General features: G+C 52.7%; 1 protein-coding gene across 1 annotated transcript; it reads right to left on the bottom strand.

Annotated features, from left to right (window-relative positions):
- Positions 1-10: 10 nt before the first annotated feature.
- Positions 11-20,558, bottom strand: ERN2 (endoplasmic reticulum to nucleus signaling 2). The gene is made up of 22 exons (XM_036279771.1): positions 20,463-20,558; positions 18,784-18,889; positions 18,385-18,418; positions 18,066-18,138; positions 11,431-11,503; positions 11,177-11,284; positions 10,796-10,897; positions 9,680-9,944; positions 8,487-8,565; positions 8,255-8,402; positions 8,020-8,141; positions 6,798-6,969; positions 6,405-6,551; positions 3,588-3,672; positions 3,237-3,426; positions 3,054-3,153; positions 2,775-2,974; positions 1,231-1,378; positions 1,022-1,149; positions 451-574; positions 304-371; positions 11-223 (listed from the first exon to the last, which is right to left on the bottom strand). Exons 1-22 carry the CDS (start codon positions 20,556-20,558, stop codon positions 11-13), a joined length of 2,781 nt encoding a protein of 926 aa, XP_036135664.1.
- Positions 20,559-21,222: the final 664 nt, after the last annotated feature.

Genomic DNA, 21,222 nt, shown 5'->3' with positions numbered 1-21,222 from the left:
GCCTGGCTCCTCAGCTCCCAGCAGCTCCTGAGCGTGGCTCCCTGGGCCCTGAGGCCGCTGGATAGTAGGGCAGAAAGAGGCTTTCGGAGGCGCAGCTCCTCATGGCGTGGTGCGTGTGCAGGAGCAGCCGTGGGAAGCGGTCCGTGAAGTACTGGACAAAGCTGTCGGGGACGCGGCCTAGCGCCTGCTGGACCTCACCTGGGAGTTCCCTGTAGTGGTGCTTCTGCAGGGTTAGAGCAGGGCCCTGGCTCAGCGGAGACCAAGCCTTTCCAAGAGCCAGACCCCCTGAGCCCCAGAACGCACCTTGTTCCTCAGGGCGCGGAGCAGGTCTCGCACTGACGTCCCCTTATACGACCGGAACCTCCTCAGCTCTGTGGGCAGGGCATCGCTGGCCAGGCTGTCCCCACTGGGCTCCCTGGGCCTCTCCCCACCCTGGCATCTGGCCTCTACCTGTCTGCAGTGGCACCGAGATATGCTTGTGCCAGTTGTCCCGGACCACAGCGGAGCCTCCTGCCTCCAGGGCCGTCACCAGGGGCCCCTGCTCGGACTCTTTCTCCAGCCAGTCACTGACGTCCTAGGACCCCATAGAGCTCCTGAGCCCGGGACCGGTCTCAGCGACCACGAGCCCAGGAGCCTGCCCTCCGGTTACCCAGCAGGCCTGCCCCCCACAAGGCAGGTGCTGTTGTCCTCCGTTTTACAGAGGAGCCAATGGCCTCAGAGGTCGAGTGCCTAGCTCACGGCCACATGGGAATGGCTGTCGGCACAGGTGCAGCATGAGTGGCAGCCGGGGCCGAAAGGGCGGGCACTCACGGGCAGCTGGGACAGGGAGGGGTAGTGCGTGGACGAGCGCCAAGACGGCAGAGTTGGGGGCTATGCTCCGTTGTGGTTTCGATAAGGAGCTGGGCTGCTAGACAGCAGGCAGACAAGTCCCTGCTCTCTCAGCCGCCCTGGCTTGCGCTTTCTTGTTGCTCAGGGTCCATACTTGGGACTTTCTGAGCCCATTCCCAAGATTTCCCCTGACCTGGAAGAACTGGAGTTGCTTGGCTCTGCTCCAGAAGAAGGGGTGGGCCAGCGCCTGGTGAGCTGGGGGGCGCGCCTGCGGCTGCGGGCTCAGCATGGCCTCCACCAGGCTCCGGGCCACCACCTTGTCTGCAGGGGAAAGAGGAGGCTTCAGGCGCCCGGCCTCATGCCCCACTTCCTCCCTTCTTCGCTGGGCTGGGACCCTCTCACCATGGGCCTCTTCCTCCAGGTGAGCCAGACAGGGGGTCCCTGCAAGGATGTTGGCCTGGCGGTAGAGACTCTCTCCAAAGGGGTGGCTGCCGCTGGAAAGCACGTAGTAGAACACGCAGCCCGCGGAGAAGATGTCCACTGCGCTGGTCTGGGCAGAGAGGAGTGAGAGGGAGTCTCCGCTCCGAGGAAGTCTGCCCGGCTGACTTCTCCAGGCAGTTTGGTTCGGAGTAGAACTTGGGGGTGCTTCCTGAGAGGCTCTCCTTAGCCTAGATCCCTCCCTCATTGAAAGGGGCCCATGGTTTGCATCCCAAACTTTCGCCCCTAGTGAGCTTCTAGTTCGGGTTTCCAAGCACCATTCCTCCAGATCTAGCAGCCATGCGGCAACGAGGGCGGGCGGTCTCGGATCTGGCAAGGCCCCTGTCCACAGGCAGCCGCTGGCACTTAGCCCTGCGGTGGCCTCCAGGGCACTCGGGATAGCACAGCTTTCATTTCCCAGGCGGATCCAGAAATCCAGATATTTATGGCCATTAATAAACAAAGGGACCCGTACAGGCTCCTAACAGTGCCTTTGGTCCTGGGCCTGCAGGCTGCACTTCTCGCTTTCTCTGGACTGTGCCTACTGATTGTCCTTTTGTGCTGCTGTCATCTGTGCCCGTGACTACCCAGCTTGTCACACACACTGACTGATGGCTCAAATATGTACAAACCGGGCCCCACACTCGTGTCTGGCCAGACACTGCTCTCGCTTCAACTATGTGAGCTCGTCTAATGCTCCCCAGCCCTCGACTCCGACTCCGGGGCTCTCTACCCTGGCCACAAGTGACAATGCCCTGGGGCCTTACCAGCTAATCAGGTTGTGATCACCAGATGTGGGGCCTGGGCACCTGGGTTTTTTTTTTTTTTTAATCCTCACCCGAGGACATTTTTCCATTTTTTGTTCAGAGAGAATGGGAGGGAGGGGGAGAGAGGAAGAGAGAGAGAAGCCTCGATGTGAAAGGGACACATCGAGTGGCTGCCTCCCACTCAACCCAACCAGGGCCGGGGACAAACTGCAACCGAGGTGCGTGCCCTTAGCGGGAACCGAACCCTGGTCTCTGGACCGCAGGCCGACGCTCTAACCGCTGAGCCAAACCGGCCAGGGCTGGGCACCTGACTTTTTAAAGTTCCCAAGTGATTCTGCAGCACACTGAAGAGTGAAAAACCATTTTAGCTCAGGGTTTCTTAACCTCGGCACGATTGACACTTTGGGCCTGATAATTTTTTGTTATGGGGGTGGCCACAGGATGTTTAGCAGTATCCTTGGTTTCTACCCACCAGATGCCAGTCACAATCCCCCACCCACCACGCGTGGCTATCTAGACTATCCCTAGACATTACCCAGTGCCCCTGGGCGGTGAAATAGACCCTGGCTGCAAGCCACTGCTCTAGGCAAGAAAAGATGAATTGTCCCACTGCACAGAGGGAGCAGGTTCAGGCTCACGCGGTGGTGATCAGGTGGAGCCTGTGCGGGAGAGGCACTGGGCCAGGGTGATGGGAGGACTCACAGGGCTGTCTGGGGGCGGGAGCTGTAGGAGCTCGGGTGCCATCCAGCCCTCTGTGCCAGGGACACCTGAGCGCAGACTGAAGCTACAGCGGCCGGCTGTCAGCTTTTTGCAAAGGCCGAAGTCGGAGAGGACCACCCTGCTGCGGCCCTGGCTGTCGGGCCCCGTGATGAGCACGTTGGCTGGCTTCAGGTCCCGGTGCACTGTGAGAGCAGGAGGCAGCTGAGCGCAGGCCGGGAAGGGAAGGCGGGGTGGGCGAGGGGAGGAGAGGCGGGTGGGTACCTATGTGTAAAGAATGCAGGTGGGCCAGGCCAGACAGGAGGTGCCGCAGCGCGGTGTCAGGCTCCAGGCCCCGGCGGTCCAGCTCTGGGTTTTCCACGTACTGCGGAGCAGTGAGGGGCAAAGTCGCTCTGTAGCCCGGGACCTTCAGACCCTCGCCTGCACCTCCCTCCACTCCAGCCTCACCTCCTGCAAGGACGCAGGGCAGAGCTCCAGGGCGATGTAGTAGAACTGGGGCCCCCGCTCTGTACAGAAGTAGCGGAGCACATTGGGGTGCCTGTCTGACTCTTGCAGCAGCTGGACTTCCCGCTGGACCAGGTCAAAGCATTCACGAAGGAGCCGCTTGACAGCCACTGCCCGCCCCTCAAACTGTCCCCTGGTAGGTGGGGAATGGAGGTTCAGAGAGGGCAGATAAAGGGAAAAGTTAGGACTGGTGAGGGAGGCGCCAGCCTGCACCCACCTCAGGGATTCCCCCAAGGGACTGGCTGAAAGAGCTGTGACAGCCACGTCTCCACCTGGCTCCTGGCTGCCACTCACCGGAAAACGAAAGTCCCGCCTGCCCCGCGGCCCAGCACATCCTTGGGGTTAAAGGAGATCTTCCCCACCACAGTGAGCTGCTCGGCTGGGGGAGAGGAAGGCGGGGTCTCGGAGCCAGCCCTGCCCAGTCCACACTGCCCTGCCTTCACCTCTCTTCAGGCTCCCCCACCCCGCCATGCCCAGCCTGGTGCCGCTTACTCTGTGGGTGTACTTGGGCAAGTTCCTCAACTGCTGCCACCTTGGCTTTCTCATCTGTGAAGCAGCTCAGACAAGGCACCTCCAATTCGCCAGCATCCCCCCTCCTTACTCCGCTTCTGCATGGGCTGTGCTCCCCCGTCCAGCTGGCCTACACTCACATGAGCTTGCAACCCTCTTTTCAGCTTCTGGAATGTTCTCCCTGCTTTCTCTCACCCCTGAACCTTTGCCGGGGCTGTTGGTGCCACCTGGATATTCTGCTCCACCCCCACCCCAGCTCTCAGAAATTCCCTCATCCTCGGGACCAGAGCTTAGCCGTCACTCCGAAGGCCTTGTTTCCTCACGGCTGAGTGTGTGCCCCTCTGCATTCACACAGCTCCCTGTGTGACCCCCGTGTACCACCGAACAACTGCCTAGAAGTCATGAAAACGCCAGAGGAAAGAGTTTATCAAAACTTTCAATAAGGGAAGTGAAAAAGGAGGATTTTATTTTAAATAATAGGGGAAATCCAGTATTATATAGAGACTGATACCACTGAGTCATAACAGCAGTGCCAGGTTCCATCTGGGTGTTTGATTTTCTTGGATTTGTGTCCAGAATTACTGATATCACTTTATTTATTTTTTTTTTTTTAATTTTTTTTTTTTATCCTCATCCGAGGACATCCTTCCATTTTTTGTACAGACAGAGTGGGAGGGGGAGAGAGGAAGAGAGAGAGAGGGAAACATCGATGTGAAAGGGACACATCGAGTGGCTGCCACCCGCACGACCAACCAGGGCCGGGGACAAACTGCAACCGAGGTACATGCCCTTAGCGGGAACCGAACCCGGGTCTCTCCGGACCGCAGGCGGACGCTCTAACCGCTGAGCCAAACCGGCCAGGGCCACTTTATTTTTATTTTTTTTTTTATTTTATTTTTTTAATCCTCACCTGAGGACATTTTTTCCATTTTTTGTTCAGATAGAGTGGGAGGAAGAGAGAGAGAGAGAGAGAAACATCAATGTGAAAGGAACACATTGAGTGGCTGCCACCCGCACAACCAACCAGGGCCGGGGACAAACTGCAACTGAGGTACATGCCCTTAGCGGGAACCGAACTCGGGTCTCTCTCGACCACAGGCCGACGCTCTAACTGCTGAGCCAAACTGGCCAGGACTCACTTTATTTTTTTTATGGTGGGTAAAAAACTGTAGGTATTTTATATAACAGGGTGTCCTGGCTGAGCCAGGGCTGGGGTTCAACATCCTCTTTTCTCCTCCTCCGAGGACTATTGGTAATACTGACTACAAGGTACTCTAAGAGACATCAGGAAAGGAATGGACATCATGTCCATGACTGGGGTCTGACAGGCTGTGGTGAGGGGCAACTGAAGGGCGGTGGCAAAGGGGACCAGCAGGGCCATCAAGAACCACCTGGGGCATCTGGGGAGACTGTGTGCAAGTCAGGAGGTCCAAGGAGATGAGGGTGTCAGGGTGCAGTGGTACCTACCTAGAACAAGTAAAGTGACAGGAACTGCAACACTCAGGGCTCAGTGGCGGGGACTCTGGTGGGGACTTTCTAAGAGATGCCCCCTGAGGAGGGGGGCTGTTCCCCTCCGCAGAGGAAGGTGAACATGAAGGGGAAGGCTGGGAGCAGCCCTAGAGCATCAAGTCACACAAGGGGTGGACTTCAGCCTGAGTTGCAGCTCCAGGGCATGAGGCTGTGGTCTGAGAAGTGACCAGAAGGTGCCAGCAGCACTTTATGCAAAGGACTGAAGGGCAGCCTAGCCCAGGCCAAAGAAGAAGTAGCTCGAACAAGTAGAAGAAGTAGGCCAATGACAGCATGGGGAAGGCCCCAAGGGGCCTCCCACAGGTACCAGAGGAGGCTTGAAGGGTTTGTTTGTAGGAGTCAACTGAGAAAAAAGAGGAATGTTTGGAAGATGAAAAGCCCTAACAAGGGGAAAAGGTGCCAATTGGTACCTAGGTAATTTATTATTATTGTTACCAAAGATATTATTTTGGCACACATATCAATACCATCACCTCTGTATGATTAAAAAAATGTTTAATCCTCACCTGAGCATGTTTTTATTAGTTTGAGAGAGAGAGAGAGAGAGAGAGAGAGAGAGAGATCAGTGTGAGAGAGAAACATTGATCAGCTGCCTCCCATACGTGCTCCAACAGGGGACCTAACTCACAACCGAGGTATGTGCAACCTTTTGTGCATGGGACAATGGTCCAACCAATTGAGCTACCTGGCCAGGGCACCTCTGTATGATTTAATAATGATGGTGGTGGTGACTCTCCCAGTGAGGTGATGTAACAAGGTGGGTGTCATTATTCCCATGTGACAGATGAGCTTACTGAGGCTCAGAGGAATTAAGCAATTCATCACAAAGTTAAAGAGGTGTTAGATCTACACCCAGTTCTATCTGTATCTAGAATCCTTGAAAATAATGACAATAATAAAGAATTATTCTAGAGTGCTCAACTATATAGCAGGTACTATTTAAAATACTCTCTTATTAACTCATTTAGGCTTAGTTACCCTGCTAATGGTTTCTAACAAACCTACTTTGAAGCTAAACTAGCTTTTCTCTTTTATTGTCCTCAACAACACCCTTTCCTATTCACTTAAGCTCACCTTCAGGGTCTTCAAGTGGCTGGGTTTGCTCAGAGGGGCTTTGCAGCCTCTTCTGGTCCTGTGGGGTGGTCCCCGAGAGCTGGGACAGAGCACCCTGTGAGATGGGGGAAGGGCCTGCAGGTGCCAGAGGGGCCTGCTGCTGCTTCTCTGTCAACTGCTGAAACACAAGGGCCTAGGAGGGCTCTGCCCTGGCTAGGCCCTGCCCCATGGCGGGCCCAGAAGCTGTGCCCAAGACAGCCTGCACAGAACCATGAACATATAGAGCACAGTAACGGGGGCGTGGGAGCTGCTGGGAGGAGGTAGGGGCAGAACTGGAGCTGGGTAAGAGAGACAGCTGCTGAGTGGTCTTGGAGAGGAGGGGGCGAGTTCTCCCTAGGATACCCTAAGACAGACCTGAAGTTGGACTTACCTGCCTCATCAGGAAGAGAATCCACCCTCCAAGGAGGACTGCAGTGAGGCTGGCCACCAGCAGGTCTTGGGGTCCCAGCCCTAGATACAAGTCTGGGGTTTTCTCTTCAGGATGTAGCTCCAGGTCCCAAGGTTCCTCCCGACTCAGGCTCAGGAGCTGGGGACAAAAGGGCTTTCACTCTTAGCATCCCCTCTCACTGGGGAACCCCTAGTGAGGCTGGGCTTAGTTTAAGAGACAGTGAGCGATTCTTATGATGGGGAACAGAGCGCTCTCCGTGGTGCTGAAGGGTCAGTGGGCGAGTGGTCTATGGTGGGAAACCTGACGCTCTCCACGGTGCTGAAGCATCACGGTGCTCCAGCAGGTTGGGCTTCCAAACCTAGCTGTTGAATATTATCTCCTGAGATGTCACTAAAGAATATAGATAATTTGGGACATCACCAAAAATGCAGATATCCACCTTCAGAGATTCTTAAGTCAGTGGGGCTGGAGTGGGTATCCAGATAATTCTAATGAGCAACCAGATTTGAGAATTACTACTCCAGGTCATGGCTGTTTCTTCTAACCTTGAACTACTAATGATTCTTATCCAATCCTCTCCCAGAAGGGCATGCTTTTATGGTTTTTCTGTATTTTGTCACTTGATAAATGTTTTGTAACTTTTACACTGAAGAAGAGTAAAGAAAACTGTGGCCCATGTTTCACAATTTAGACGATCAATATCTTTTTGACACATCTAACAACAACAAAAAATGTTTTCCTTCTGGGAAACTGTGTGAAGTCATTTGACCCACTCCAAATGTCATTCCTAGAAGCCTGAGGAAAATTCCCAATGGCTGCCCATCCACCTGCCCTCCAAGACCTCTGACCTTTTTTTGTATTATTATTTTTAAAATCCTCATCCAAGGATATTTTTCCATTTTATCTTTAGATAAAGTGGGAAGGGGAGGGAGAGAGGGAGAGAGAGAGAGGGAGAGAGGGAGAGAGAGGGAGGGAGGGAGGGAGGGAGGGAGAGAGAGAGAGAGAGAGAGAGAGAAATACATCGATTGGTTGCCTCCCTTACGACCCCGATCATTGCTGGGGACCAACAGCAACTGAGGCACATGCCCTTGACTGGAACTGAACTCACAATTCTTTGGTCCCTGGGTTGATGCTCTAAGCTCTGAGCCAAACTAGCCAGGGAAAGACCTCTGACCTTATAGTACTGACCTCCAATAAGAGAGCTGGGGCCTGCATGTTCTTGGAGGGTCTTGTTTCAGCAGATCCACTGCCTGGAGTGGGATGGACTCTCAGCATGGTGGTGTGCAGGACTGGGGGTGGCTCATGGTGTCCTAAGGGGCAGGGAAAGTCAGTAGGCTGAAGGTGACTCAGTCTTCCAGCTCAGAAGCCAGGATTATAGGCCCTTCATCTTTATATATTCCAAATTTGAGCTAGGGAATCTCACCAATGAGCAGCCACTGGCTAGGGAGGGTCACACTGCCTGAGGGGTATCTGACAGCTGTGCTAGGTAAGCCCTCTCTCTCTCCTGAGACTTGGAGTGTCACCTCATCTGTGGTGGGGCCATCCATGGAGGCCAGGGTCAGTCCACGAGGCTATGGCAGAAGATGGAGAATCATGAGCGAGGGGGGCTTTCTGCTCCATTCCCTCTTTCCAGCCACTCAGAGACCCCTTCTCACCACTAGGGCCACCCCTGTGTGAACCAGTGCTTTGGAAACATAGAAGCCAGCTTCATCCTTTCCTACATACAGCGTCATCCTAGTGGGGAGAGGAAAGGGGAGAAGAATGAGTAATGGTTGTAGTTTCAGTTACCACTTATGTCCTTGTATTGTCCCCTCCCACATCAGTTTTGGTCTTGGCCATGTGACTTGCTTTGGATAATGAGACAATAGCAAATGTGATACAAGTAGAGGCTTGAGAAGTGCTCGTGTAATGGGACTTGTCCTCTCATATTGTTCTTTGGAAACCCAAGACTACCATGGCAGAAAACCCAGGCTAGCCTGCTGGGGCATGAAAGACCTTATCTGACACCCTCTAGGTGAAATACCCCACCAACTATGAGACCATCCTGGATCATCCAAGCTTAGCCAACCAGCTGAGACCACCCAGATCAGAAAACCAGCCAGCGGACCCACAGAATTTTGAAAAGTAATAAATGTTTGTTGTTTTGAAGCCCCTCCCCCTCATTTCCTATTTATCCTTTAGGTTTCCATTTAGATGCCTCTTCCTCCAGGAAGCATTCCACGACTGCCTCCTGCCACTAGTCATAATTTAGGTACTCTTTCTATGAATTCCCATGGCAAACCTATTATTCCCTTATCTCATCCTTTATCATACCACAATTGTCTCTTTACATGCCTGGCTCCTCTACTAGACTCTAAGATTTCTGTAGGTAGGAACACTGGTTGCATTACTGTACTCTCAGAGCCTAACAAGTGACTGGTACATAGTAAGTGCTTAATTAATATTTGAAGAACAAACTGAGTGGATAATCCCGATATTCCAAGTCTATCTCTCAGCTCCCCAAGATGGGGACTCTAAGGTTTTGAGTGCTGTAAGGCAGGGTGATCGTTAGTCTTTAACAACCAATAAGGCACAGGACCTACCGAGCAGAACAGGTGCTAGCTGTAGCACTGGAGAGACCTGGAGGCCCCCTCCCAGGCCAGATTTTACCCTGTCAGTTGCTGAACAGTAGGGCTACCTAGGGGGTCCTGGAACACATAAGGGTTGGTGCAGGGCACTGGTTATTTATTAATAACCAAAATGGTTGGTAAATAGTCAGCTTGAAATATTTTGAGCCCCAGTTCAACTGTACTGGTATGTCATGGTCAGATATCATGCCCGCCCATTGGGCTGGGCTATGAGCACCTACAGCAACTGGATGTCCAAGACAGAGAAGTGGGTGGCTGTGTTCTGGGGGTGGGAGGCAGGCAGTCGGATGTGACCCCAGCGGAGGGCAAGGAAGTGCAAGGTGTCCTGAGCCAGTGTGAGATGGGGTAGCTGGTGAAGGCTGTCCTGGTGCCAGGTGTAGATTCCCATCACAGGCACACCCAGGTCTTGTGTCCACAACACTGCCCCACTTCTTGGGTCCACAGTTAGCAGCAGGCCCATCCCGCAGGATGCCAGATGGCTCATGTCTGCCAAGAAAGGTGGAGATGTGATCAGAGAGCTCTGGCGTGAGGTACCTCAGAGTATCTTGGGGTAGAGGGACTGCTCTGAGGGTGGGCTTTCCGGAAGGCCACTCAGGTATGTGGAGTTCAGGTGAAATCACTTGAAGGATTGCAGGATGTGGGAAGGTCAGAGTTCACTGGGGAAACTTTTATCTGTCAGGGTCAATTGGGAGCTGTGTAGGATGCAGGGGTGAGTCAGGGTCATCTGAAGGTGACTCATGTGTTACTCGAGAGAGGTAACTGAAGATGTTGAGTAGTAGTCAGTCACTCATGCTCTGGCTGGTGACCACTTGGGCTGGGTAACAGGATGACTTGGGGGCATGTGGGTCACTTGGGTAGCACTTAGAGTATGAAGGAGGTCAGCCAGGGACCCTGGGAGTGCTAAGGGGCATCTGTGAGGTAACAGGAAGTCTGGTAGGACAGTCATTATATCAAGGAGGTATTCAGGGTTATCTAAGGAAAGGTCCCTCAGGGTCACCTGTCAGGGGTCATTCAACAATGGAGGTTAATTAGGACATGTGGGGACTGCTTGGGAAGCATGTGGGTTGTCTGGCGTCACCCAGGATATAGGGAGACCTGGCTGGGTTCACTTGGAGCATGGAGGAGTGAGAATGTTAGGGCTGCTCAGGGCACAGGAGGGTCATGCTGGGTGTTGAGGGGGGTCATTTAGGGTCATCAAGGGTGTATCATTTAGCATGTGGGGGTCCCTGAGGAGGTCAAGTGGGTAAAAGCTGTGAGGCTTGGTCATGGATGCCACTCAGGGTTCCTTGGGCTGGGGACATTGCTCCAAGGTAGGGCCAGAGAAACATGGCACTTACATTTTCCAGGGGAGCTGTTCATGGGGGGCGCTGAGTAGCGGCGGTAGGTAGTGTTCCAGCGCAGGTCGGGGGTCCGGGGGTCATGCATGGTGACTGTGTATTCTGAGGATGCCCAGAAACAAGGTCACCAGGCATGCCTACATGATGCTCCTCCCAGCCCCACCTCAGCAGGTGTCATCTTGTGGGGTGGGGGTTTTCTGAGCACCCAGCCTGGGGTGGAGTCTGTGAGCATCAGAAGGGCAGAAGCCAGGTCTATCTTGGTTACTGCTCTATCCCCAGCTCTCCGTCAGTGAAGTATTTGTTGACTAACAAATTGACAGACTGGCCAGAGCAAAAGAGGGGGCTGCCCAGAGCTGGGAGAGCAGCTGGGGCTTGACTCACGCGTGTGGCCAATGTAGAGGCGAGGTGTAGCGGGGCCCTCTGTGGTCAGTGTGATCTGTGTCTCTCCTGACTCAGGGTCCACCACAAACCAGGCATCCTGCTTTCGGCCTGTGGAGGTGGAAAGTGTGCCAGCCCTCAGGATGGCCTGGGAGAGGGTGTGCAGACTGTCCATCCTGTGCTCAGCTGGCCCATCAAGACCTAGGTCCCTGTCCCTGATGCCTGGATCTGGCCCCGCGGGCAGGAAAGATGCTTACCTGTGTAGAAGACGCCATCTGAGCTGCGACATGGGGAGGCATGAACCAGCTCAGGGATGGTGAACGGCAGTTTCTGAGGAGAGGGAAAGGTTCCAGGGAGGAGTAAGAGCAGAAAAACTCACACAACCTATTCATTAGGTACAATTATTATTGTTTCCATTTTCCAGAGAGGCCAAGTAACTTGGCTATGCCTTTGAGAAGCTGGGGAATGGTTCCAGATTTAAGGACACTGAGACACATGACAACCACATGCAACAGCGATTCTGGTCCAGATCCTGGACTAAGAAACAGTAAAGGACACTGCTGAGACACTTAACAAAATAAATATGTGCCATTAATAAGATAATGCTATTGCGCCAATGTTAAATTTCCCGATTTTAATCGTTTACACTCAGGCTATGTAGAAAAAAGTCCTTGTTCTTAGGAATACACAATGATGCTTTAGGAGTAAAGGGTATGATGTCTACAGCTCACTCTTAAATGGTTCAGAAAGAGACATTTTATATGTACATATGTAATATTCTTAGTATTCTATCTATTAATTTGCCTATTTATTGTCTACCTACAGAGAACAATAATGCAAATGAGATGTTAAAAAATAATAAATCTGGGTAAAGGGAATATATAATTTCTCTGTACACCCCAAATGAAAGAACTAGATGATTCTCCAGAAGAAAAGCTAAATGAAATGGAGATAAGCAATTTATCAGATATCCAGTTTAGAGTAATGAATATAAGGATGCCCAACAGCATGAAAAAAGATATAGAAACTATGAAAAACAACCAATCAGAAATGAAGAATGACAGCAGAATTTAAGAATACATTGGAGGGAATAAACAGGAGATTAGTGAAAACTGAGAATCGGATCAGCAATTTAGAAGACAGAGTAGAAAAAATTCACTTAAACAGAGCACCAAAAAACAAACAAACAAACAAACAAACAAAAAACAATTAAAAAACAGGAGGATAGTTTAAGGGAGCTGTGGGACAATATGAAATGTAATAACACCCACATCATAGGGATACCAGAAGGAGAAAAAAAGTGAGCAAGGGCTAGAGAGTCTATTTGAAGAAATAATGGCAGAAAACTTCCCTAACCTGATAAAGGAAAAAGTCACACAACTTCAGAAAGCAGAGAGAGAGAGAGAGAGAGAGAGAGAGATACACACACAAAGAAATTGATCCAGCCCTGGCCGGTTTGGCTCAGCAGTTAGAGTGTCAGCCTGCGGTCCAGAGAGACCCGGGTTTGGTTCCTGCTAAGGGCATGTACCTCAGCTGCAGTTTGTCCCTGGCCCTGGTTGGGTTGTGTGGTGGGCAACCACTTGATGTGTCCTTTTCACATCAATGTTTCTCTCTCTCTCTTCCTCCCTCTCCCTCCCACTCTATCTGAATAACAACAACAACAACAGCAGCAAAATGAAAAAATGTCCTTGGGTGAGGATAAAAAAAAAAAAAAAAGAAAAGAAAATGATTCCATTTATCATTGCAATAGAAAAATTAAGATACCTAGGAATAAACTTAACCAAGGAGGTAAAAGACCTGTACTCAGAAAACTATAGGACATTGAAAAAAGAAATAGAGAAAGATACAAACAAGTGGAAGCATATCTCTGGTTCATGGATTGGAAGAATTAGCATCATTAAAATGTTTGTACTATCCAGAGCAATCTATAGGATCAATGCAATCCCCATTAAAATATCAATGGCATATTTCACAGATTTAGACAAATACTTCAAAAGTTTTTATGTAACAAAACAAAGACCCCAAATAGCCACAACAATCTTGAGAAAGAAGAACAAAGTAGGAGGGATCACAATGCCAGATATCAGGTTATACCACAAAGCCATTGTAATCAAAACAGCCTGGTACTGGCACAAAAACAGGCATATAGATCAATGGAACAGAACAGAGAACCCAGAAATCAACCCCTATCATTTTGCTCAATTAATATTTGACAAAGGAGGCAAGAGCATACAATGGAGTGAAGACAGTCTCTTCAATAAATGGTGCTGGGAAAATTGGGCAGGAATGTGCAAAAAAGTGCCTAGACCACCAACTTACCCCATACACAAGAATAAACTCAAAATGGATAAAACCTTAAATGTAAGTCATGAAACCATAAAAAGCCTAGAAGAAAATGTAGGCAGAAAAATCTCAGACATCTCATGCAACATAATTTTCACTGATACGTCACCTAGGGTATGAAAAGCAAAAACAAAACAAAACAAAACAAAACAAAACAAAAAAAACCCCAAAACAAACGAGAGCACATCAAACTAAAAAGCTGCACAGCAAAAAACAAAACAAACAAAAACAAACCAACAACAATCAACAAAACGAAAAGAGATCCCACTGTGTGGGAGATCATATTTGCCAATGATATATCTGATAAGGGATTAATTTCCAAAATGTATAAAGAACTCATACAACTCAACAAAAGGAAGACAAACAATCCAATTTAAAAATGGACAGAGGACCTAAATAGACACCTCTCCAAACAGGACATACAAATGGCCAAGAGACATTTAAAAAAATGCTCAACATCACTAATCATCAGAGAGATACAAATTAAAATGACTGTGAGATATCACCTCACACCTGTCAGAATGGCTGCCATCAAAAAATCATCAAACAACAAGTGCTGGCGAGGGTGTGGAGAAAAGGGGACTCTAGTATACTGCTGCTGGGAATGCAGACTGGTGCAGCCACTATGGAAAACAATATGGTGTTTCCTCAAAAAATTAAAAATGGAACTGCCATTGGACCCAGTGATCCCACTTCTAGGAATATACCCTAAGAATCCAGAAACACCAATCAGAAAGAATATATGTGCCCCTGTGTTCATAGCAGCACTATTTACTATAGCTATGATCTGGAAACAGCCCAAATTCCCATTAATAGGTGAGTGGATAAATAGCTGTGGTACATATTACACAATGGAATACTATGCAGCTGTAATAAAGAAGGCTCTCTTACACTTTGAGACGACATGGAGAGACCTGGAGAGTATTATGCTAAGTGAAATAAGCCAATCAGAGAAAGACAAATATCACATAATATCACTTATGTGGAATCTAATGAACAAAATAAACTGATGAACGAAATAGATCCAGAGACATGGAAACATGGAACAGACTGACAGAGCTCAAAGAGAAGGTGGGGTGGGGCAGGAAGAGATTAACCAAAGAACTTATGTGCAAACATACACAGCCCATGGACACAGACAATAGTGCAGTGAAGGCCTGGGGGTGGCAGGAGCCAGGTGGAGGGGGTTACTGTGGGAAAATGGGGGGACATCTATAATACTTTTAACAATAAAGATAAATTTTAAAAATTTCTTTGTACTATTCTTGCATTTTTTCCCTTATATTTGAAATTATATCAAAATGAAGTTTCACATACAGAAAACCTCCAGACAGTACTGAACCGTGGCCAGACAGTACCTCGGGCCCAGCGTGTACGAGGGGAAGAACTGGGGCTTCTTGGGGACACAGAACCAACACCAGCAGAGGCCATTACCGCCTGTGATTGGTATGGCATGGTAGTGTTCCTGGAAAGAACCGAGGGGCACCTACTGCAGATGCTGGGAAACTGAAGAACTGCTGGAGGAAGTTCATCCATTCACTCATTCATTCAACAGCCATTTAATGCCAAGGGCTGGGACCTAGTCGTGACCAAGACCAACGAGGTTCCTTTCTGCCAAGTTACGTTTCTGGTGTATGAGGGAGAGAGAATAAACAAACAAAAAATGTATATACCCATATGCCAGGTGGTGGCAAATGCTATAAAAAAACCAAACCCAGAGAACTAGGCTAGAGAGTGATCTGAGATGCTAGTTTTCACAGGGTGGCTGGCGTGAGGAAGGGCCACAGGGCCACGTGGAGGTTTCACAGGGTGGCTGGCGTGAGGAAGGGCCACAGGGCCACATGGAGGTTTCACAGGGTGGCTGGCGTGGTGAGGAAGGGCCACAGGGCCACGTGGAGGTTTCACAGGGTGGCTGGCGTGGTGAGGAAGGGCCACAGGGCCACGTGGAGGTTTCACAGGGTGGCTGGCGTGGTGAGGAAGGGCCACAGGGCCACGTGGAGGTTTCACAGGGTGGCTGGCGTGGTGAGGAAGGGCCACAGGGCCACGTGGAGGTTTCACAGGGTGGCTGGCATGAGGAAGGGCCACAGGGCCACGTGGAGGTTTCACAGGGTGGCTGGTGTGAGGAAGGGCCACAGGGCCACGTGGAGGTTTCACAGGGTGGCTGGCATGGTGAGGAAGGGCCACAGGGCCACGTGGAGGTTTCACAGGGTGGCTGGCATGAGGAAGGGCCACAGGGCCACGTGGAGGTTTCACAGGGTGGCTGGCATGGTAAGGAAGGGCCACAGAGCCACGTGGAGGAACAGCGCTCTGGGCAGGCGGCCAGCCGGTGCAGGCCAGAGGCAGGGACAGTGAGGACCAGCCAGGCCAGCACACCGGGAGGGGTGAGGGGGAGGAGAGGTCAAACATGAGGGCACAAGGTCATGAATTTTACACTGGGATTTGAGGGATGTGGAGGAAAGAGCTGGGGAGGGGCACCCTTCTCACAAATAGTGTGGTTCTTCTGGCTTCTGGTGGGATCACACTTCCTTTCCTGCTTGAGTAGGTGCAGCTTTGAGGCTTGCTTTAGCCCGTGGGAGGGGGGAGAGGAGACACACGTCACTTCTAGGAGGGCGCTGTGCGAGCCAGTGAGTGAGTGGCGCTTGCCCCTTCTGCTTTGGTGATTGAGAAGGTCAGGCTGAGATGGAGCCTCCGCAGCTTGAGTCTCCAGGACACACTGTGCTCCCCTGCCCCCCAGCTGTGGCCCCCAGCTGTGGTCACCGACAAGCACACTTGCCGCACTGCAGCCCTGCTGCTAACCCTCTGTGATGTGCCTGGAGATCCCTCTCCATCTCCCTCCACCCTGCCCCGCCCCAGACACACTGGTTTGAATAGCAGGCTTTCAGTGGCAGATTAAACACTATCCCTGTCTGCCCTCCACCGGCTGTCCTGGCCGGGCTGTGTCCCTCCCCCAGAGGCCTCAGCTCCTGGCTGGTGGCCCTCCCTCTGGCTCCAGGTTGTGGTCACTGCTTTCTCCCTTTGAGCTCAGGGCTGATAACGGCCACCCACTGTTATGGGCACAGGAAACTGCACTCTGCTCCCACCTTTGTAAGCAGCCTTGTTTGTTTGTTCGGTTAATCCTCATCTGAGGACATTTCCATTGACTTTTAGAGAGAGTGGCAGAGAGGGAGGGGGAGAGAGAGACAGAGAAACATCAGTGTGAGAGAGGCACATCTATTGGTTGCCTCCTGCATGACTGGGGCCAGGATCCAGCCTGCCACCCAAGAAAGACCCTTTGGTTCGCTGGCTGATGCTCTAACTGCTGTGCCAAACTGGCCAGGCTGCAAGCAATCCTAACGGAACCTCATCAAGCTCTCCTATTTGAATGCACCAGCTGTTTGCCACTGGGACCCTGACTGACTCACAAATAGCATTTCCTTCTCTTTTTTTTTTTTTTTTATTAATTAATTTATTAATTTATTTATTTTGTGGTACGTGCCCCTAGCAGGAACTGAACCCGGGACTCTCTGGTCCACAGGCCAACGCTCAACCGCTGAGCCAAACTGGCCAGGGCTCCTTCTCTTTTTAAATATGTTTTTATTGCTTTTTTAGAGAGAGAGGAAGGATGAGAGAGAAACATGGATGTGAGAGAGAAACATGGACTGGCTGCCTCTTGCACGCCCCCTGCAGGATTGAGCCTGCAACGTGGGCATGTGCCCCGACAGGAAATCCAACTGGGACCTCTCAGTCTATGGGGCCACGCCCAAGCCACTGAGCCACACCGGCCAGGCTCACAAATAGCATTTCTTATCAATTCAGCTTCTAAATCCCATACTCCACACCTTGCTGACCAGCTACCTGGTGCAGCCAGAATTTTGACAAAGCAGATCCCACTCTATTCCCTGTAAGTCATGTTAGACAGCCCCCATCACAGCCCTGATGTGGAACATGGAAAAATGGCCACAAATTCTTCCTCTCCCTCTGCGCTTGGCCATGCGACATCAGTGAACGTGACACAAGCAAGCTTGAGAAGGGCTTGTGCGGCGGCCGCGCCCTCTCCTGTTGCCCAGTTTCCCTGTTGGCACCACATGAACACACCCAGGCTCGCCTGCTGGAGGAAGAGACACACGTGGCCTAGTGGGCTGTCAGAAGCCAGCCAACCTTCAACCACCTTTCAAAACAGGAGCCGTCCAGCGGCCCAGCGGCTGACCACAGGCCTGAGCAAACTCGATCATCCTACAGCATTGTGAGTTAAAGACATTGTCTGGGTTTTAAGTCATTGAGTTTGGGGCCATTTGTTATTTAGCAAAAGCTAACTGATACATAGGTTTCCCCTTAAAGCACCCAGAGTCCTGGAAAAGCCCCGTTTGTCGGCCTGCTTTGCAGACACAGCCCAGCCACCTCCACCACCCTGTCAACAGGTCCCTCCGGACAGCCGTCCCATAATGTGCCCAGAGCCCTGACTTACCCTCTGCACACTTAGTTCTGACCATACTGCTCCCCCTGCCCCCTCAGTGCTCTGTCTAACAGAGGCCCCGGCCTCTCCCATCCCCAAGCACCGAAGGGAACGCACCATCAATCCCTGTTGTTTCTGGGTCCCCAAGATGTACAGGCTGCCATCAGCTGGGTCTGAGAGAAAGGCCGTTCTGTAGAGCAGAGAGGAATGGGGAGGGGATGTTGGATGCATGTCTCCCGGTTTCACAAGGCGCCCTTTCCCTCCGCTTCCTAGCCAGCGGAAGTCCACCCTTGCAGGAGGCGCCACAGAGCTCTGGGCCCAGCTCCCCTCCCTTACATCCGTTATGCACCCCAACCCCCATCCACACTCCCTCCAGACACCATGGCTCCCCCATCTCCCAGATGCTCCCTCCTTAAAAGGCTACAGGTTCACTTACTCTGTGACGTACATTGGCCCTTGGATGATGGGATCTGCAGGGACAGGGACATGGAGCATGAGTCGTCCCCACTCCGCATTCCCCACTGACAAGCATAGCTCTTACTCACCGGGTGCCCGCCATGTGCCAGACCCCAACCCCGACATTTGAATGTGTGCATTGTGACCCTCCTGAGAACTCTGCAAGGGAGGGCCCTTACCCTTGGCTTCATTCTACAGGTGAAGACCCTGATGTTCAGAGAAGCAGAGTGACGTTCCCAAGGCTGCACAGCTGCTCAGTGGTGAAGCTGCCTGCAGACACTGGCTGGGGGTTCTGGACCCCACGTTCTTATCTTCTATGTCATGGTGACGCCACTCTAATTCGGGGTCCAAGGAGGAAGGAATGCACGCCCCTGCTTACCATCCCTCAGTGTCCACTTCAAGTCCCCGGTCTGCTTGCTTAGTGCGTGGAGACTTCCATCCAGGGTGGACACCAGTAGGAGGTTCTCCGGCCCGAGGGTCTGGACCTGTAGCGGGGAAACAAAGTCACTTCCTCTGAGAGGCCTGGGACCGCCCCTGTCCTCGTCCCCGGGCAGGGCTGGCTGTGACTCCCAGTCCTCTGGAGACAGAGAAAGAGGAAGGATGACTGGGGAAGCTGTTGGTTCCACCCCTTGATCTCCTCGACCTGGGAGAGGGGTTGCAGCGGGAGCCCAGACCTCCCGCTCCACTGGTTCCTTCTGCTTTCCCAAGGAAGACCGCAGGCCTTGACAAGAAAAGGCCTGACTGGCCCTCACAGCCCCCAGGAGATCCATGTTCTTATTCTCACATTGGGCCCGCGAGGGAGGCAGGCTCAGGGATGAGCCTCGCAGGTGACAAACGGCAGAACTGGGATGGGAGCCAGCTCTGAGATTCCAGCACCTGGTCTCTCTCCGCCACATCCTCTCTTGAGAAGGGCCCTTTCCGCCTCCCCAGCCGGCTCGGCTGCTGGCTGCTCCGGCTGCTCCGGCCCCTGACCTGAGGCTGGGCGGTGAGGGAGGGGAGGCTGGAGCGGCCCTGCCATCTGGCCCCTGCCAGGTGAACTCACCTGCTCAGCCCCTCCCTGAGCAAACAGGGTGAGGCTGAGCTCCCAGCAGGAACCCTAACATCCGGGTGGCCCGGCTGCACCCCCGCGAAGGCCACGTCCTGCTCCAGGACCCTCGGGTCTGGGACTGAGACACCGGTTTGGGTGGAGAATCAGGAGACTGCCTCGCAGCCTCGGTGGCCACCTGTGGAGCTCTGCAGCCGGTAGGCGGGAGCGGGTCTGGCCAAGGAGCTGCAGACGCCGGGCTCACAGTTGAGTTTTGTTTGACTATAATCATGTTTAACATTTGTTTTTAATTAATTGCCAATTAAAACATTGGAAAGATTTTACTTAAAATCTGGATTTCTGATTTTTCTGGAAACACCAACTCTCACCACACTGGGCTCACATTCCTACTTGGCAACCACGGGTGGACCCAGAGCTGGGTGCCCAGTTCCACTGTGATCTCGTTAACTGTCCTTGGGCTCCAGACCCGGCAGCTCAGCGCTGGAGGCTCCATCCCGGCGCTCGGGGATCCAGGCTGGGCCCTTCTGCCTTCTCGCTGCATTTCCGCCAGGCTGGCCTGATGCCCACGCCGCCCTCCAGTGCTGCCAGCCTGGGGTCCTCATGGGTGAGGGAGGCACGTTGTGACCCTCCTGCATTGGTCTGTGCAACTGGGTGTGCGGGCGCATTTCTCAGAGGATCCTTATTTTGGCCACATTTTCCAAGGCATCTGGGATCCCAGAAGTTGTAGGAGGCCCTGCAGTAAAGCCAGCCCCCTCCCCAGGCTGTCCTCTGCCCCCGCACCCGGAGCTGCAGGGGGGGCGGGCTGTTGGGTTACCCGTGCCTTTCCAGCTCTGACTAGGAGTTTGTGGGAGCAACTGGCAACTCCCCAAAGCTGAGAGGTTTCAGTCTCCAGGGGCCGATTGGGGGTCACCCGGGCCCGAGGAAGGGCGAGGCGCCCCTGCTGCCCCGCCGCGCCCCAGCCCTCTGCGCCCGGGCCCCGACCTTGGAAGCTGCGCGCCTGCCCCGCTTCTCACCTGCGGCGCAAGAGTCCCCAGCAGCGCCGCCAGTAGGAGCCGGAGCCGGGGCCGCGGCCACCGCCATCCGCCGGGCCCGCGGGCCGCGCTCGCCATAGTCGGGGGCAGCAGCAGGGCTGGCCGAGTCCCGTGGTGCATCCAGGCGACAGCTCGGCCCGGTCGTCCAGCCCGGAGGAGACTCCGCCCCGGGGTGGGCCGGTCGGGTACGCAGACACCCGCCCCTCCCATCACACCGCACCAGCACCCCCAGTCACCCAGCAAGGGACGGATCTAGGCTTTCCCGGGAAATGTACCACCTGGCAGGTACTGTACCAAAGTGCTACACTCCCAACATTAGCTCATTTAATCTCAGCGTCACCCGTGTGAAAACCGAGGCTCCGAACTAGAAGTGGGTCAAGTGTCTGATCCCAAGGCTGTTCTCGCACGTGCTGAGAGATGAGGAAATTCGGGTTGACTGATTGACTCGGTTATTCATTCAATGAGTATTTATTCTGCCAGCCTGGTGAACAAGAGCGATCAGGTCCCTGCACCATTCACAACATGCACAGATTCCTGTGTTGGGGGTTGGACAACGCAGCACCCAAGGGCGCCTGGCTGTGGCCGTCACAGTCCTTGCTGCAGGCAGACCTCAGGGCTTGGTTCAGGGATGGCTCCAAGGGTCCAACCAGCTTTCAAGTTCGTCTCAGGCATTTCTCCTTCTCTTGTGTAAAATTCTTGCTGATTTGAGAAGCCTGAAGCCTGAAGCCTGGCTCTGCCACCT

This window comes from Molossus molossus, unplaced genomic scaffold, assembly GCF_014108415.1.
Source record: "Molossus molossus isolate mMolMol1 unplaced genomic scaffold, mMolMol1.p scaffold_m16_p_3, whole genome shotgun sequence".
NCBI classification, from domain to species: Eukaryota; Metazoa; Chordata; class Mammalia; order Chiroptera; family Molossidae; genus Molossus; species Molossus molossus.
Note: the sequence above shows the minus strand (reverse complement) of the source record. Positions and strands in the feature narration are given on the sequence as shown.